The sequence below is a fragment of the Bufo bufo genome, chromosome 6 (genome assembly GCF_905171765.1).
Source record: "Bufo bufo chromosome 6, aBufBuf1.1, whole genome shotgun sequence".
NCBI lineage: Eukaryota > Metazoa > Chordata > Amphibia > Anura > Bufonidae > Bufo > Bufo bufo.
This window is the reverse complement of record NC_053394.1, coordinates 177033331-177053197: the sequence shown is the minus strand read 5'-3', so window position 1 is coordinate 177053197 and position 19867 is coordinate 177033331. Positions and strand designations below refer to the sequence as shown.

The 19867-nt window shown below is 43.7% G+C and overlaps 1 protein-coding gene across 1 annotated transcript in view; it reads left to right on the top strand.

Annotated features, from left to right (window-relative positions):
• The window catches only part of LOC121003406 (oocyte zinc finger protein XlCOF8.4-like), a 60575-nt gene extending 41200 nt beyond the window's left edge, over positions 1 to 19375 (top strand). Inside the window, exons 4-8 of the mRNA XM_040435248.1 lie at positions 1912 to 2035; positions 2135 to 2256; positions 13510 to 13621; positions 13694 to 13759; positions 16779 to 19375. Coding sequence (XP_040291182.1) covers positions 1912 to 2035; positions 2135 to 2256; positions 13510 to 13621; positions 13694 to 13759; positions 16779 to 17464 — 1110 coding nt within the window. The 3' untranslated portion in view covers positions 17465 to 19375. The remainder of the gene's footprint in view (positions 1 to 1911; positions 2036 to 2134; positions 2257 to 13509; positions 13622 to 13693; positions 13760 to 16778) is intronic.
• The last annotated feature ends 492 nt before the right edge of the window (positions 19376 to 19867 follow it).

Genomic DNA, 19867 nt, shown 5'->3' with positions numbered 1-19867 from the left:
CTTTTTTGTCAGGCCCATGTTGAGGAGAAGGCCCAGAAAAGTCTTAAGTTTGGAAACTTTGACGGGTTTCCACCAGAAAGACTGGGCATAAAAGCTTCCCGGGTTGGCGGCTATAAATTGAGTGGCATACCAGTTTGTTTCTGCCACGACTAAGTCAAAGAGCTCCGCAGTGAAGAACAGCTCAAAAACCCCCAGTGCCGATCCGATCTGAGCTGTCTCAACCCGAACTCCAGACTCGGTGGTGAAAGGGGGAACTACTGGTGCGGCTGAAGATGGGGGCTGCCAATCAGGGTTTGCCAGCACCTCAGGGACTCTAGGGGCTCTACAGGCCTGTCTGTGCGGTGGCTGCGACGGGGGAACTACTGCACGTGCCACCGTACCAGCTTCAACTGCCCTTCTGGTGCTCGCCACTTCACCATGTTCTACGGCAGTGCTGGTACTAGGTCCAGGATGGGCTGTGCTGCTGGTGTATGCCTCACCACGTAATCCGACAGCGCCAGCCCCACTCTGCTGCCCTTGAAGCGGATCCTGCGCAACCTGTGGTCTAGCAACATGGGGCCGGGTACGCCTGGTGGTATCAGGGACCTCAACCTCATCGTCCGAACTTTGAGTCAGACTGCCACTGCTTTCTACAGGTTCGTATTCTGACCCGCTGGATTTGTCAGATGAGGGTTCCCATTCCTCATCCGACTGGGTCAGAAGCCTGTAGGCCTCTTCAGAAGAATACCCCTTCCTTGCCATTTGGTCAACTAAATTTAGGGGGTATTCCCTGAGACTACCCAAGAAAAAAAGCAAGCCTGTCTTACAAATGGGAGGCTAGCGAAGTACCGGAGGCCACTGCGATAGATAAAAAATATCAAAACAGATTTTTTTTTATCGCCGCACCGCTTGTAAAGTGATTGTGCAGTGATAAAAAAAAAAAAATTTTTGCTCACTGCGGCGGGGCGGGCGTGGGTGAACGCACGTGTGGGCGACCGATCAGGCCTGATCGGGCAAACACTGCATTTTGGGTGGAGGGCGACCTAAGGTGACACTAATACTATTATAGATCTGACTGTGATCAGTTCTGATCACTTACGGATACTATAAAAGTACCAATGCTGATTAGCGATACGCTAATCAGCGAATCGGTGACTGCGGTGCGGTGGGCTGGGCGCTAACTGAAGCTAACTACCTACCAAAGGGGCCTAAACTAACCTAAACCTAACAGTCAATACTGGTGGGGAAAAAAAGTGACAGTTTACACTGATCACTTTTTTCCCTTTCACTAGTGATTGACAGGGGTGATCAAGGGGTTAATTGGGGTGATGGGGGGGTGATCTGGGGCTAAATGTGTTGTGCTTGGTGTACTCACTGTGATCTGTGCTCTCTGCTGGGACCAACCGACGAAATGGACCCAGCAGAGAGCACAGAAGCCATTTAACACATTATATTTATAAATATAATGTGTTAAATGGCTGGTGGTTCGTTATTTTAAAAGTCACCAACCTGCCAGCGCTGATCATTGGCTGGCAGGCTGGTGACCAACTCCTTCTGCGCCTTTTGCTGACCCGCACTGCGCATGTGGGGGCCGCATATGCGCGGCGTATATGCGTCCAGGAGGAATAACCCGGCCGCCCGCCTGCAGGTCGCATCCCTGCATTAGGCGGTCGGGAGGTGGTTAATGTGCTCAGAACAGGTGGAAAATAGGAGCCTTAGAACTGATTTTTTTAAAACCTCTATAAATATATACAGGGCCAATGTAAAGAACTGCCACATAATTGCTTCATTCCAAGAACTATACCAAGGGACACTTACATTTTATGTTATGTTTTCTTATACGAAATGTGATTAAATTACAAATAGGAAAACCCCAAATTAGCCCCAAAGACTGTGTGCATTTTCCACTGAAACTCTGTCTTTGTGTGTCAGGTTCCTGTAAGATGTCAAGATGTTGCTGTTTATTTCAACATGGAGGAGTGGGAGTATTTAAAAGCATATAAAGATTTGTACAAGGACATCATGATGGAGAATCACCAGACCCTCTCCTCATTGTGTAAGCAGACACTTTTATTGCCTGGAAGGTGTAGAACAATTTTGATGGTCCCCCAGAAATATCCATAAGCTGATAATCATATCTAAATTATGTTTTCAGTCACTGTGTTTACTATGTCCACAGATGGACTTAGTATGAAGAAGTTACCAGATGGATTCTCTAGTCCACTTATTGCACACAATCGTCCAGAGGAGAATCGCAATGTCCCACAAGATTATAAGGTAGATGAGAGATCAACATTGCAGGATATGATTTTGTCCATTCTCCATCTATTAGTGCTTTTTATTTGTCTTTGTAGTCAGTGGTAAGGAGGAGCGAACCAATTCAGACCAAACCGGGTTCGGTCTGAATTCTGCTATTTTTCGGACGGCAGGTGAAACTTTTCATGTTAATTTTGGTGCACGTGTCGGCAGAAAAAAAGCACTAGGGAAGAAGTAGAAGGGTTCTTGCATGACCATGAGAGAAAGAGGGAAGGGGGGCTTACCCTGATTGGCTCCCAGACCGATAGACAGCTGATGAGCCAATCAGTGCTGCAGCAGGCAGGGAGGTGCCCTAGCAGAATGCCATTCTGTGCCGGGGTGAATGAGGGTGATTGGGTCTTACAGTGTCTGCCAAGAAAACCATCTTAGTGAGTTAGGGACAATCAAAAGTCACAATCAGGGACAGTAAGAAGTCAATCAAGCTTGCATTCTACTGCCAGGGAGAATTACAAAGAAGAAGAATTGTGTGTGTAGAATAGGAACAAGCAAGGAAATACTTTTATTTGGGGGGTTGGAATAAGCGAAAACTGTACCAACACGTGTTCTACCATCAACTCTAGCATAGCATATAGAATACTAGTGAGAACTCTGCCAGGTCATATCACATATTTTTTATTTTTTTTTAAACTATATACATCAGTGATTTTAAATGAAATATTATGGCTAAATCCGTTTATTATTTCAACACACAGATCAGTTCCAACTTTTTAAACTTTTTTTTTTTGGGGGGGGTATTGAATTTAAGGAAATCGGCATATAGGTGATCAGTACACCAAAACACACTAGGGTAACAATTTATCTGTGTGTTAACATGATTTTAAGGGTCATGCCTCAATCGTTCGTTTCCGTATATACAGTTTCCACATGGTTGGAATTATATTTTTCTTGCAACTTGTTCAATTTAAGTAAATCAGCATATATACGTGATTACTACAGCAAAACACAGGGTAGTGCATTCATCTACCTGTCAGTGTTAATGTGAAATTGAGCATCAAGCCTCAATCATCTGTTTCCGTGAATTCCATTTCCACACGGTTGGAATTTTTTTAAATTTTTTTTTGGGGGGGGATGATTGATTAATTTAATTAAACCAGCATATATACATGATAACTACAGCAAAACACAGGGTAGTGCACCAATCTACCTGTGAATGTTAACGTGAAATTGAGTGTCAGGCCTGGCACTTGATCATCCGTTTACGTTCATTTATTTCTCCACACGGTTGGAATTTTATTTTTTGCAACATTCAATTCAATTAAACCAACATATAAGTGATTAGTACCTATGGGGGTTGTTGATTATATTCAAACCAGAATATATACGTGATTACTATACCAGTAGACAGGGTAGCACACAAAAGTATCTGGGACTGATCACAAATTTAGGCCCGATTCCGTTTCCCCTTACTTCAGTCTTCATACGTTTTCTTTTCTTTTAGGAGAGTTGTTGATAATATTCAAAGTAGCATATATACGTGATTACTACACCAATACACAGGGTAGTGCACAACATTATCTGAGAGGCCCAAAAATGTCAGGGTTACTGGAGGGTTCTAAACGAAAGACCTGGAGCCAGAATGTGGGTAGTAGCACCACCAACTATCCTGTGATATCCCACAGTCTGATAGAAGCAAAATGGAGGGTTAGGACTCCGATGATGATTGTGTGCTGGACAGGACCTAGGAGCTGGATCAGGGTGCTGAGGAAGAAGGAGGAGGATGATGGCGGCAGCAATAAAGAGCAGAGGCCGCATATCTCCCAAAGAACAGCTAGGGCCATGTCTCCTTTGATGTCTGGTGATGCCGCTGATGCTTTATGTGGGTTAGGCTCAAAACGTGCCAGAGCTAAGCCAAGCTCGGCTGCCTCTATCTCTGCTTTTTATCTCTTATCTGGCATTTTTTTCTCCATGCTGCCGGAAGACATAAGCATTGCCTTGTGCAAGCTGTGCAAGAGCAGCATCATTCCATCCAGTGGGCAAACAGTGGTGGCAGCCATCCACCACAGCAGGAGTTCTCTCCTTCTTCCAGACCCCCTTGCCCCAGCTAGGCCGCATCCACGGGCAGTACAGTTTTTTCATTTCATTACTACCCTTTTTCTACTTTTTCCGCTCAGACTTCTCCTCCTCTGCTCCATCGTCAGCCATCGATAACGAAATGTGTGGCCAGGGAACAAATCTACATGCCCAGCAATCCGATGGTGCACAAGCTTCATTCCTGCCTGGCCAGGTTGCTAATGGTGCAGTTGCTGCCATACCATTTAGTCGAGTCTGCTGCCTTTGGGGAGTTAATGGCATGCGCTCAGCTTCGCTGGAAGATTCCTAGCCGGCATTATTTCTCCCAAAAAGCCATCCCTGCTTGGCACGTGGTGGAAAATCCCTGCAATTCTTGCTGTGAGGCAAAGTTGACGCCGCAGTGGACACCTGAAGCAGCTCTTACGGCATGGACAGTACATGTCTTTCATAGCCCACTGGGTCAATGTTTATTCGGGCAGTGGTGAGACAGCAACCCTGCAATGAGGCTAGGTTGTTTTGACCGCCCACAATTTTTTGGCCTCGCTCCCACACCAGGCACTTATGCGCCTCCTCCTCCATGGGCACTTTCCCGTCCCCAGCAGCAGCAGAGCACAGGGTCGCTCGCACTACACCTCCTTCCTATCAGATGTATCAAGTCAAACATTGCCACACCGTGTTGGAGCTGATCGGCCTGGGAGAGAGTAGCCACACAGGCAAGCAGTTGCTCAAATACAAGCAGCAGACATTCCACTGGCTGACACCTCACTGACTCCACTCAGCAAGGTGATCAGCGACAATGGGCGCAACATCCTGGCTGTCCGGAACCTGGATGATATAACACATGCATGGCGCACATCATTAATCTAGTGGTGCAGCACTTACTAAATAAGTACACGGCTTGGGCAAGGTGTTGGCAAAGTCCAGGAGACTGTCCAAGCACTTCAACCACTCTTATGTGGCGAGGAATGCTCTGGACCTGTAGCGACAGAACAGCCTTCCTCTACACTGCTTAATCTGCGACATGCCAACTTACTGGAATTCAACATTGCACATGCTTGAGCGTCTGTATGAGAAGCGGAAAACCGTGAACGATTTCTTCATCCACCGGACAGTCTCAGCAGCAGGGAGCATGTGTTGCTTCAAGGTCAGGCAGTGGCATCTCACCCGAGACTCCTGTCGGGTGCCGAAGCCCTTCAAAGAGGTCACAAAGTTTGTCAGTAGGCACAACTGCGGTATGAACGATGTCATCCCTCTTATATTTATCTTAGAACAGATGCTGACCCTCATGCAGCAGGGGACCACAGCGGAAAAAGAGCAGCTAATTCATCTTGCTGTCCGCCCTATACATTTGTGTTCAAAATAATAGCAGTGTGTTTAAAAAGGTGAATAAAGCTTAAAATCCTTCTAATAGCTTTTATTTCCATACACACAAATGCATTGGGAACACTACACATTCTTTTCCAAATCAAAACATGAAGAAAAATATATAAAATTTGTGTTGTTCCTCTAAAAAAATTGAAGAAAATAGTAGACTGTTCAAAAAAAATAGCAGTTTTTGTATTCTTTACAAACTCAAACATTCACTATATAAACTGAAAAACGTTTAAAGATGTTGCTTTCCTTTGAATTACTTAACTAATATTTAGTTGTATAACCACTGTTTCTGAGAACTGCTGTACATCTGTGTTGCATGGAGTCAACCAACTTCTGGCACCTGTAAACAGGTATTCCAGCCCAGGATGATTGGACTGCATTCCACAGTTCTTCTCTATTTCTTGCTTTTGCCTCAGAAACTGCATTTTGTCGCCCCACAAGTTTTCTATTGGATTAAGATCCGGGGATTGGGCTGGCCACTCGATAACGTCAATCTTCTTGGTCTGGAACCAAGATGCTGCACGTTTATTGGTGTGTTTGGGGACGTTGTCTTGTTGCAACACCCATTTCAAGGGCATTTCCTCTTCAGCATAAGGCAGCGTGACCTCTTCAAGTATACTGATGTATTCAAACTGATCCATGATCCCTGGTATGCGATAAATAGGCCCAACACTGTAGTATGAGAAACATCCCCATATCATGATGCTTGCGCCACCATGCTTCACTGTCTTCACAGTGTACTGTGGCTTGAATTCAGTGTTTGGGGATCATCTGACAAACTGTCTCTGGCCACTAGACCCAAAAAGAACAATCTTACTTTCATCAGTCCACAAAATGTCTCTTTAGGCCAGTCAATATGCTCTTTAGCAAATTGTAACCTCTTCAGCACATGTCTGTTTTTCAACAGTGGGACTTTGTGGGGGCTTCTTGCAGATAGCTTGGCTTCACATAAGCATCTTCTAATTGTTACAGTACTCACAGGTAACTTTAGACCTTCTTTGATCTTCCTGGAGCTGATTGTTGGCTGAGTTCTTGCTATTTTTGCTATTTTTCTATCCATTCAAATGGTAGTTTTCCTCTTTCTTTCACATCTTTCAGGTTTTGGTTGCCATTTTAAAGCATTTGCGATCATTTTAGCTGAGCAGCCTATCATTTTCTGCATTTCTTTATATGTTTTCCCCTCTCCAATCAACTTTTTAATCAAGGTACGCTGTTCTTCTGAACAATGTCTGGAACTACGAATTTTCCTCCAGAATTTGAGAGAGAAATGCACTGTAACCAGTATGTACAACATTTGCTGCCTTCCTTCCTTAAATAAGGGCAATAATTGCCACCTGTTTTTCAAAGAATGAATGACCTCTTTCATTGAACTCCACACTGCTATTATTTTGAACATGCCCCTTTCAATAAGGGATTGAATTACAACGAATCAGCAGCATGCATGTCATGACTGTTGGGTTTCTATTACTCTACTACACCTGCTAGAAATTATTTGCCATGTAGAAATATAATTTCTACCAAAAACAGTGATTGATCAGGTTAGTGATGTCTGATTGCTATTATTTTGAACACAACTGTAGCTGTTGGGGACACTCGAATGGAATCTGCCATGGAGGAGCAGAATGATTAGCTGCCACTGCAAGAGGAGGAGATGGAGGAGCAAGAGGACAATGATGAGGATGGCACTGGCCAACACACCCAATTGTCTCAGGAAAGAACTGGCTCCTTGGGTATGCTGGCCAGTACAGATGAGCAAAGTTTGAAAAAATTCGATTCAGTCGCTTTGCTGAATTTTTACAAAAAATCTACTTAGTTATGAATTAATTTGTCATGAAGCATGTTAAATCATGTCTATCCAGGCCTGCTTTTAAACTGAAGGGAGAATGTATCCTGTTGTACATCACTGTGAAGTGCAGCAACATGCATAGCTAGTCCTTTCTGGCAGCGAAAAAGGTTATTTTAATCCTTGTTGTAGTCGTTCAAACACACACATTTGAATTCCTCCTGTTACCTGTAGAATAACACTAATAGTTCACACTTTATTTATTTGGTTAGTTATTCTTATCAGTTATTGTCAGCCCATAGTAGTTGCGGGTCAAAACCACAGAACAGGTGCAAATCTATTCATAATACCAAATCTGAGAGTAGGCTTGGCTCCTGAATTTGCCTCACAATAAGTGATGGAAATAACTGACCAAATAACAGGAGTGTGAACTCAGCCTTACAGGTCAATGTTAGCGTCAACTCTAATTTATATGGATGGACTTAACTGTGCAGTGGGCCAAGATTCAAGTAGTGGCTCCATGACAGTGGGGAGGGTGTCAGCAGTAAGGCTGTGTTCACATCACTGTTTTTTTTTCTGTTCTTCTGATCCATAGTTTGAGCATCCGCCTTTAAAATTGTCAGTATTTGGTTAGCAATTCATCAGTATTGGTAAGGCAAAAACAGGAGTGGGTCCAAAACAGAGACAATGTGATGGGATGTCAACATGGCCAAACAGGGGCACTAGTGGCCCTGTAACAGACTGGTGAGGGTGGCAACAACATGAAGAGTCACAGTAGTGGGTGACAGCATCAGAATAGGGGCAGCAGCATGTAGCCGCAATAACGGGCCATTTGTCATAATGTTCCGGTGTGGCGGCACACTAATGTCCCATCATGATCTAGTCTGTTGTATCAGGCATCGATGTCTTGAAATCCTGGTTGATCCAGGCCTGATTCATCTTTATAAAAGGTTAGTCTTTCAACATTTTGTGTTTATAGACGAGTTCTCTTTGGGTTAACTATGCCACCTAACCACTGGCACTGATGCAGGAAAGCTTGTCCAGGGCGAACACGGCCAGTTGTGGCCACTATTTAAGTATGGCTGCCAGTAGTCCAGGGGATCTTGGATTTGTGGTGCAGTCCAAGTATGCCACCACCTGCTGGTTCAGTTCTGCTCTATGTCCTGCTGTTGAGTGATCTCTTCAGTAGGCTGGTGAAGAAAAGTACACATTAGAGACTTAAAACTTAAGTTGCTGCTGATGGAGCTGGTACTGCCCCCCACCCCCATCCAGCATTCATGGCAGTGGAGCCTGAGCTCAGACGGTCCCCCTGTTAGACCTTCCTTAGGATGGGTAATGGTGTGCATAGGCAGCAACCAACCGACTACAAAGAATGTCTCGATTAGTAGCTGAGTTTTTCATCCCTCTCAGAAGATGTAAAAAAGTCCCCCATTTTGGACCGGTAGCTAGTGTCTAACATTGTGGAGAGCCAGTAGTCATACCTCTGCTGAATGGTGATAATGCCGCTATCATTATGCAGGCAACTCAGCATGCATCTGACCATTTACGCAAAGGATTCGGAAGGACTCCCTGCCTCCATTTCCATTGCATTCTGCCACGGTCTGTTAGGGTCATACAGTACAGACCAAAAGTTTGGACACACCTTCTCATTCAAAGAGTTTTCTTTATTTTCATGACTATGAAGGCATCAAAACTATGAATTAACATGTGGAATTATATACATAACAAACAAGTGTGAAACAACTGAAAATATGTCATATTCTAGGTTCTTCAAAGTAGCAACCTTTTGCTTTGATTACTGCTTTGCACACTCTTGGCATTCTCTTGATGAGCTTCAAGAGGTAGTCCCCTGAAATGGTCTTCCAACAGTCTTGAAGGAGTTCCCAGAGATGCTTAGCACTTGTTGACCCTTTTGCCTTCACTCTGCGGTCCAGCTCACCCCAAACCATCTCGATTGGGTTCAGGTCCGGTGACTGTGGAGGCCAGGTCATCTGGCGCAGCACCCCATCACTCTCCTTCATGGTCAAATAGCCCTTACTTTCAAAGTTTTCCCAATTTTTCGGCTGACTGACTGACCTTCATTTTTTAAAGTAATGATGGCCACTCGTTTTTCTTTACTTAGCTGCTTTTTGTCTTGCCATAATACCAATTCTAACAGTCTATTCAGTAGGACTATCAGCTGTGTATCCACCTGACTTCTCCTCAACGCCACTGATGGTCCCAACCCCATTTATAAGGCAAGAAATCCCACTTATTAAACCTGACAGGGCACACCTGTGAAGTGAAAACCATTTCAGGGGACTACCTCTTGAAGCTCATCAAGAGAATGCCAAGAGTGTGCAAAGCAGTAATCAAAGCAAAAGGTGGCTACTTTGAAGAACCTAGAATATGACATATTTTCAGTTGTTTCACACTTGTTTGTTATGTATATAATTCCACATGTGTTAATTCATAGTTTTGATGCCTTCAGTGGCAATCTACAATTTTCATAGTCATGAAAATAAAGAAAACTCTTTGAATGAGAAGGTGTGTCCAAACTTTTGGTCTGTACTGTATGTGTCGTCGCCCTCTAGCTCCTCATGCTTCTCCTGCTCCTCTTTTATCGCTTGGGCAGGTAAACCACCTAGTTCTGTATAGAATTCCTGGGTGTTTATTTTCTCCTCCTCCACCTGTGCCAGTTCAGTCTCCACAGGGCTTAGGTGGCTGTGAGATGTAGGCGCCACATCTTCTTTCCTCTCACCAGTCAGATTTATCAGCATCCCCTCCAGAACATGACGAAGTGGAATGAAATCATTCATCCCCTAGTCCTAGTGACTGACAAATAAAGTGGACTACTCCAAGGGCCGGAGCAAACGGCAGGTGTTATGCTTGAGCTGCCACTGTCTAATGTCAAAGGTACACCAGGGAGTAGCCCTGTCCGTCTGCATTTTCAAGAAATTGGTCACGTTTCATCTGCTCATATGGTCGGTCCCACATGTATAGAGTGGAGTTCTAACGTGTGGAAATGTCACATATGAGATAATATAGTGGAACACCATTCTGCCTTTGCAGCTCAAGGAGGGCGTGTTTTGCATGGTAAGAGTGGCTGAAGTGCATGTACAGTTTCCTTGACATTTTCAACACATCTTGCTGTTGGGTGGAAGACGTCAGGAACCGGGTGACAACCAGATTGAAGATGTGCACCATGTAGGGAGCAAGGGTCAGCCCTCCATGACGCAGCGCAGACAGAATGTTCTTCCCATTATCTGTGACCATGGTCCCTATCTCCAGTTGAGGAGGAGACATGATTCGATTTCTTGGTTGATGACACGGAGCAGTTTCTTCCCGGTGTTACTGTGTTCGCCCAGGCTGACCAGGTGCAGAACCGCATGACAACGCCATGCTTTGCATAGGTGGTATGCTGGAGGATCACTCTGAACTGTGCCTACAGTGGAGGCTGAGGAAAAGGTGGAGGATGAGGAGGCAGAGGAGGACTGTCTCCTGTCCTGCAAAACGGAAATCAGACAAATCCGTTATGCTGCCCATTGACTTCTATTGTGACAGAATGCAAAACGGAATGCATTCCGTGGTGCATTCCGTAATATTCAGTGATAACGAAATCCATAACGGAATTGCACAAATACCTGAACGTCGAACTTGAAAAATGCAAGTTCGCTTATCCAAACTCCGGAGTAGCAGATGGTCTACTCCGGGCGTATTTGGCTTCAGATCTCCCACTGCCTCCACCCTGCTGGCTCATCGGCACACTGCCATTGTCTCATGGGCCTGCTGCCATCCTCACCCCCCGATGATGCCCACTCTTTTTTTGGCTCCCACATACAATCGGCTACATCATCATCCACTACTGTTTGTCTCTTATGTCTCCCTCACCAGTCTCATGGCCATGCCCCTGACCGCTTGCAACAAGTGCTCCCATTCGACTGTCATCGCTAGTTGCACGCCTAAGGGAGGAACCAGAGGACCTCTCCTCCAAGTCTGTGCTGGCCTGTAGCTGCTGACTGTCCTCACTAAGCTCGTCCTTGCTGAAAAGTGGAGCAGAGCTGGCAGCATGCATTACTTCCCAAGCAGAAAGAGCAGCAAAAGAAAGAGGCAGTTTCAGGACAGGTGAGGGCACAGAAGTTGTTCCTGGGCTATGCCAACTAAATGTCGTGTCTGGCTGTGTGTATCTGTTGTCACCTAAGATGATGTTGAAGAGAGAGTCAACCTTTCCAGTACAGCTGGATTGTTGGTCAAAACACGACCGCTGGATGACAGTAGCAGCTCTGGCCTGTTGCATCAGCTGCTGCTACCATCACCCCTTCTTCTGCTGCTACTTGTGCTGGCTACAGCAACATTTTTTGCCACTGTCCGTTCCTTTTGAGGGCTCAGGAAACCGTCTGTTGGTCATAAAGTACAGTAACTGAATCAGTAATGTAAAAGATTTAAGTATAAATTGTGCAGCAGATGAACTAGGTAAACACACCTATATATTAGACCAGCGGTCCCCAACCACCGGGCCCTGGAAGATTGTTTGCCGGGCTGCGGCAATCAGGGCTGTCTTTAACGAGGTACTAATTATGGAAGCGCTTCATTAGTACCGGAGGACCAGAAAACGGTGAAGGATCTGTACTCACCACTTCCTGGTCCTCGGCTTGGCTGTCGGCTGTGCAGGGCTGCGCACAGCGTGAGGGCGCACTGTGACCTCACACTGTGCGCCGCGCCTGCGATACACAGCCGACAGCAGGATGAAGAGGATCGTGATGGTGAGGAGCAGTGGCATCCAGGAGCAGGAGAGGTAAGTGTTTGTTTTTTGTTTTTTTTTTCTTTTATTTGCGCTGATGGCTGTCTGACATGGGGGGCTGATGGCTGTCTGACATGGGGGGCTGATGGCTGTCTGACATGGGGGGCTGATGGCTGTCTGACATGGGGAGCTGATGGCTGTCTGACATGGGGGCTGATGGCTGTCTGACATGGGGGGCTGAATTCTGTCTGACATGGGGGGCTGATGGCTGTCTGACATGGGGGGCTGATGGCTGGCTGACATGGGGGGCTGATGGCTGTCTGACATGGGGGGCTGATGGCTGTCTGACATGGGGGGCTGATGGCTGTCTGACTTGGCGGGCTGATGGATCGCTGAAGGTTGGGGGATTGATCTGAGGCATTGGGGGGCTGATTGCTGGTCTGACCTGAGGTGTAATGGAAAAAAAAAATTTTCTTATTGTGCGTCTTATCAGTCAGCGACGACCATCACCCCCTATGCCATGTCCACCCCCTTAGCCCCGCCCCAGACCCTGGGAAAATTGTCTTGCGTGAAACTGGTCCTTGGTGCAAAAAAGGTTGGGGACCACTGTATTAGACCAACTGTTGGCAATGAGTCTGATGCACAGTAAGTCTATGTATAACAAAACAGATTAATTATTAAAGGCACAGCAGATGAACTAGATAAACGTACCTATATATTAGACAGCCTGTTGACAATGAGTCTGATGCAAACTAAGGGGGTCATTTATTAAGCTGAAATACACCTATGTTATATGTGACTTTTTCCCGCTCACCCCAGTTCTAAAATTGTGGGTGTGGGTGGGGAAGGGGACTGGAGCCTGCTTACCACCACGTTATGTACGGCTGTTGCTGCCACCTACATCATGCCTCTGCTGCGACCTGCCTACTACCATCACGTTTTGTACGGCTGCTGCTGCTGCTGCTGCCACCGCCATCATACCACTGCTGTGACCTGCCTATCATTTTCTGTACACCTGCTGCTGCCACTTCCATAATGCCACTGCTTTGACCTGCCTACCATCACATTCTGTACTGCTGCTCCTGCCGCCTCCATCATACCACTGCTGCAGCCTGCCTACCATCATGTTCTCTACGGTACTGCTGCCATGTGAATTACACAAACTTTACAGCAGCACATTGCTATAAATTTTGTAATGAAGGTTTTAAGAGCATTTAGGAAGCAAATGAACAATAAAAAAAATGGGTACATAGGTGTCCATTAACCTTTGAACTTCTCCAGCTTTCTTCTTATTTGCACATTATTTGTTATTTATATGGAGAATTAGATTGAAGAACTGTCTGAAATTAATTATGAAGTAATAATAGAAGATAAAGAGATGTCTTTGGAAGCTAGTCAGCCTTGTAAGGAGGAGGAAAAGTCTACAGATATCAGCGCAGGTGAGTGATAAACAGTAATACTGTAAAGAGTGGAGGTCATCATCTATTACACTCGTGCTTTCCTTATTATAGAAAAAGTACAAGAAGACATCATCTACCCAGAGAGGAATATAGAGTTCACTAGATCCCATATAAAAAGTAAGTATTGAGCACGACAAATTTCCACTAGACTACTGCTTTTTTAATTGTACATTTGTAGTGCACTTAGGAAATCTCTTTTCCAAAATTAAAGAGGACCTTTCACCATTCCAGACATGCCTGTTTTAATAGCTACAGTAAATGCATCCCTCATGCAAAAATTCCAGAGCATCTATTTTTAAGGCTCTGTTATGCCATTTCTTTATTATTTTAACAGTCTAGCAGTCTACAATGAATTGCTAGCAGTCTACACTGTGGGTACAGAGGGGTGTTACCCAGTTGGGGGGTGTAACTGCACAGTCTGACTGCGTAGGGACACCCCCCAACTGGTTACCACACCTCTGTACCCTCACTGCAGACTGCTAGCAATCATCCATAACTTCTAGTAGAAATAATAAAGGAATGGCACAACATACAGACATAAGAGTAGATGCTCCAGAATTGTTATTACACGGGGAATGCATAAAGCTATAAACCCTTTCAGGACCAAGCCATTTCTCAACTTAAAGGGATTCTGTCACCTCTTTTTACCCTATAGAGATGCGGTCATGCACGGCTAGATCGCCGCTAGCATTGCTTAAATCACCTTTCTTTCCCATTCTGACATTCAGTTTGGAGTTCAGGAGATTGTCTTGACCAGGACCACCCCCCTAAATGCATTGAAGCAGCTGCCATGTGATTGGTTGACTAGATAATTGCATTAATGAGAAATAGAACAGGTGTTCCTAATAATTCTTTAGGTGAGTGTATATGTAAATCAGCCTGGTAAGGAGCCCAAGGGGCTGCACTAACCGTTCTGGAGCCCAGCAACGCCCCCCTGTGAAGGAGCCCAGCACCGCCTGTATCCAGGAATCTCCTCCTTGCTCACAGTCAGATCGCCGTAATCTCGCGATTTATTACACTTTTTGTGAGGCAAGGTAACAAAAAATAGCTGTTTTGGCACTATTTTTATTTTTTGTTTTTTACAGTGTTGATCTGACAGGTTAGATCACATGGTATTTTTATAGAGCAGGTTGTTACAGACGCGACAATACCAAATATGACTTTGGTTGTTTGTTTCAGTTTTATATAATAAAGCATTTTTGAAAAAAAGATTTTCTTTTTTTGTGTCTTCATATTATTTTTTGGGCGACTGTCTTATACTGGGGCTCATTTTTTAGGTATGAGATGACGGTTTGATTGGTACTATTTTAGGGTGATTGATTGGTACTTTTTGATTGCTTGGTATTAAATTTTTTGTGATGTAAGATGACGATAATGACACGTTATTTTTTACGATGTTCACCTGAGGGCTTAGGTCACATGATATTTTTATAAAGCAAGTTGTTACGGATGTGGCAATACCCAATATGTATACTTTTTATTTATTTATGTAAGTTTTACACAATGATATCATTTTTTTTTTTGGGTGATTGTCTTAGGTAGGGGCTCATTTTTTGCCAGATGAGGTTACGTTTAGATTGGTACTATTTTGGGGGGCATACGCCTTTTTGATCGCTTGGCGTTGCACTTTTAGTGATGTTTTTTTTTTATTTATTTTTTTTAGCACAGTTTTTATTTTATCTTTTTTTACGGTGTTCACCTGAGGGGTTAGGTCATGTGATATTTTTATAGAGCCGGTCGATACGGATGCGGCGATACCCAATATGTCTACTTTGTCTTTACTTTATTTTGGGAAAAGGACGCTTTTTTATTTTTTTTACTTGAAGCTTTAAAAAAAAAATACTTATTTTTTTTTACTCCCGGAAGGCAGACATGATGCCTAAGGAAGGCATCGGGATGCCTTCCCTGCCATGGGGTCTCCGTCACAGCAGCGCGGGGACCCAATGGACACCCTGCACACGTTTTGAAGCCTGCATGTGCCGCGGTCAGCGCTGCAGGGGTCCGGGTATCAGTGACTGCCGGACCCCTGCCGCGGATGTACGGCGCTGGGCGTTAAGTGGTTAATAAACGCATGTCAGGAGTGGTGACAGGTCCTCTTTAAATTTTAAATGACTTAACCCCTTTTTGCTTCATAGCAAAATAGTATGTCGCAATCAGTGACTCATTCCAGTGTTAAAATCTCATCCACTTTACAGGTATTACACTGCAGATTTTACATCCATTAATTCCGTTGGAACCTTATTGTCAGTGGGGTACTAAGAGTACTGTGGGCCACAAGATATAGACCAAAATATTATGCTCCCTATAGCCTTGCAAGCAGGACAGCAAATTAAAGAGCCTGCCCAGGATATGTTACAGCGGTACAGTATATTACTGTGTATTTAACAGTCATATATGCTTCTTTAGCATGCCGCTATGCACATCCCACGGCACATTGCCGATGAAGGTAAAAAACCCGAGGACGGTAAACCTCGCTTCACTGCTATATGCTATAGCAGCCTTATATATCAGCATAATCTGCAAGAGAATTAGGGGAATCATTTTCAGGGTAAATAATATACATTAGATTGAATCAACTACCTCAAGACTGAACATTTAGGATGGTGAAAAAAGCGTATTTGTGTTTCTGCCAATTTTTACTTCTACGAGGCAAACAAAACAAAAGGAGACCAGCTCCAATTGGAAAAAGAAAGAAAGCCATACTGTATGTGACCCACAAAAGGGAAAAATGAAATCTTTAGAAAAAAAAAAATCACCTGTAGAATGCCGGATTTTAGCAGGGCATAATGGCCTAAAGCACCCTTCATGAAGGCAATGTTCTCAAGACCGATTCCAGGTTATGGGAAAAAGAAGTGTGACTTATGTTTTATTCAATCAGTAGTCTCCAGTAGATAAATATTGATACCTTCCTGATGCTAAATGATTTTCAGCCAACTGTAAACTTAAATAATTTTAATATATTAGATACAATTTAGTACTAATTCCACCACCACACCAAAGAGACCCTGCCTTTGCTGCAGCTCTGACAGGTACTGTCATAAATAGTCTTACATACTTTGACCTAGCCAAATAGTCTGCTACTGTTCTCAGTTTTATAAAAGAAGAAAATCATGATATTTATTTTTCTTTTCAACAGGGGAACCTGCCCAAAACTTGGAGGATCATGTATTTTTATCTTCAGATTATACAGTGGATTTATATTCTGATCCCACAAATCACAAAGAATCTTCATGTGATCAGTCACCGAATGGTCAACAAGTTAAATCTAAAGGGGGTAAAATATTTACATGCTCTGAATGTGGGAAGAATTTCAAGACTAAATGCAGTCTTTGTAGACATACAAGAATTCACAAAAATGAAAGACCATTTTTATGTTCTGAATGTGGGAAATGTTTCATTCAGAGATCACACCTTGTGCAACATCAGAAGAATCACAGAGGGGAGAAACCATTTTCTTGCTCCGAATGTGGGAAATGTTTTACTCAGAAATCAAGTCTTGGTGGACATCAAAGAATTCACACAGGGGAGAAGCCATTTTCATGTCCAGAATGTAGCAAATGTTTTAACCAAAAATCAGATCTGGTTAGACATCGGAGAATTCACACAGGGGAGAAGCCATATTCATGCACTGAATGTGGGAAACATTTTACTGTGAAATCACATCTTGTTGAACATCAAAAAAATCACACAGGAGATAAACCATATTCGTGTTCACAATGTGGGAAGTGTTTTACCCAGAAAGCCTATCTTGTAAAACATGAGATAATTCACACAAGAAAAAATGGTTTTCATGTTCAGAATGTAGGAAATGTTTTACCTTGAAATCAGCCCCCCTTACATGTAAGAAACAAGACACAATACTGAAATCTTATTGTTCATCCTGCTACAAATGCTTTACTCCAGGTTTGAAAGGGTCTGAGTAAAAAAAAAAGATCTGACAATCCCTGTAAATGGTCTACAATTACAAAAGTATCAATACTTTTTTCTCCTACTTCTTATTCTTCTTCTAGCAATTCACTTTGGTCCTCCCCGCTGATGTGATCTTCCTATACAGTGCACAGAACATCACTGCTGTGGCCAGTGATTGGCTGCAGTGGTGACTTGTGTGCATGGAACACCACCGCTGCAGCCAGGAAAATAAACAGCATCTGAGAGGACTACAGTGAAATGCATTGCTGAAGCAGCAGTGTTGCTTCTTTTGTAACGTTAGACCATATAGAGGGGCTAAGTTTTTATTTACAGGGAATTTGTCATCAGGATAAGCTATCAATATCTGATCGGTGGGTGTCCAACTCCCGACACCCCTACGATCAGCTGTTTGAAGAGACCACTGTGCTTTGCGGCCTCTTCCTAGGTCAGTGATGTCACATTCATTTGCCATATGGCCTAGTCACAGCTGAGGCCCTTTTATGTGAATGGAGCTGACCTGCAATACCAAGCACAGGTGCTATCCAATTGAAGACGCTGTGTTTAATAAGCTGTGAGGAAACCGCAGCACTCACCGGAATGCCACGGCCTCCTCAAACAGGTGAACGGCAGGGGTACGAGGTGTTGGAGCCCCACCAATCTTAAATAGATATTGAGAACCTATTCTGAGAAGAGTCCATCAATATTGAAAACTTCTTTAAATTAAGTTTTTATTTTACAGATATTTTTAAAGAATATTTGGTGATGTTATATTTAACTTTCACATCACTATATTTAAAAAAAAATTTAAGAAAAGGATGTGTCACTACCTGGTTTTAACTGGCAGAAAAAAACCTATAGGTGACACATTCCCTTTAACTCAGACAACCCCTTTAAAGTGGTATTCAGGTTTTAACAAGTTATCCCCTACCTATAGGATAGGAGATAACAATCAGATTGGTGGGGTCCTACCGCTGAGACCCCCACGATCATGAAAATGGGGGCTATGGAGCCCACCTGAAATGTACGGAGCAGCTCGTCGGAAAAGGGCGCTGCGCTCCGTTCATTTGGTAAAACCACATGGTTTTATCATTGTTACTGCACTTTTTGGCTGCACAATGCATATAAAACACATTTTTACTTATTTCACTAATAAAACTGAGCAGCCAAAAAACATCAGTTTGTTCAAACAGTATATAATGATAACGTTTAGGCAATCGAACAAAATGCACCAAATAAATTCACCAATATCTCATTTATTTCCCTTTCTAAAAATAATAAAACCTGGCATAGTACCATTACTCAGGACAGTGGACTATGCAGTTCTAACTCAGAGGTTACTCCATAAGGAACATAAATACTAATGGGACTGTGAAATACACAGTGATTAAGAGCAACAGATGATAGTGATTTGGCAGCTGTCCACACAAAAATCATAATAAATACCTGATGATAACATATACTGAATACACACACACATAAAATATCACACATAGCACTGTGGCTCAGTGGTTAACCCTGCTGCCTTGCAGCACTGGTGCTGGGTTTAAATCTGACCGAGAGCAACATACCCATGGAGTCGTATGTTCTCCCTGTTTCCACCCACACTCCAAAAACATACAGATGCATATTGATTTGGAATTAAAAGTGCAAGGCCTTATTTGGGACAGGGACTGGTGTGAACAAAGACAGTCTGTGTACGGATCTGTGAAATATATTGAGGGCTATATAAATGATTATGGCGCACTGATTAGCACTGGTGCCTTGCAGCACAGGGGTCCTAGGTTCAAACCCGACCAAGGACAACATCTGCATGGAGTTCGTACATTCTCCCCATGTTTGCGCGGATTTCCTCTGGGTACTCCGGTTTCCTCCCACACTGATAGGGAACTTAGATTGTGAGCTCCATTGGGGACAACTTGTTGCTAATATAAGTGCATAAATTAAAATACTGATGTTGAATAAAATGAACAAATATTTTGTACTCAACATAGTGATCCAACAGCATGACTACTCTCTATCAATTTTGGCTGTAAGTGTTTAACTTTAGAGGGGTTGTTCCCATCTGGGGCATTTATGGCTCATTTACAAAGCATATCTGCACCAGTACTGACTCTACAGCAGTCACGATGGCAGCCTCAATAGATTTCACTTCAATGCAGTGAATAGTAATGAAGCTGTGTTGACCATTAGCTGGATATAGGGTGGGCCCTCTCCCAACACATAGACTTTTAGTAAAGAAATTATTTCACACGTCTTTGTTTGGATTTGAACCCTAGACCTTCTGTAGGGCAGGCAAGAGATTTACCATTACACTAT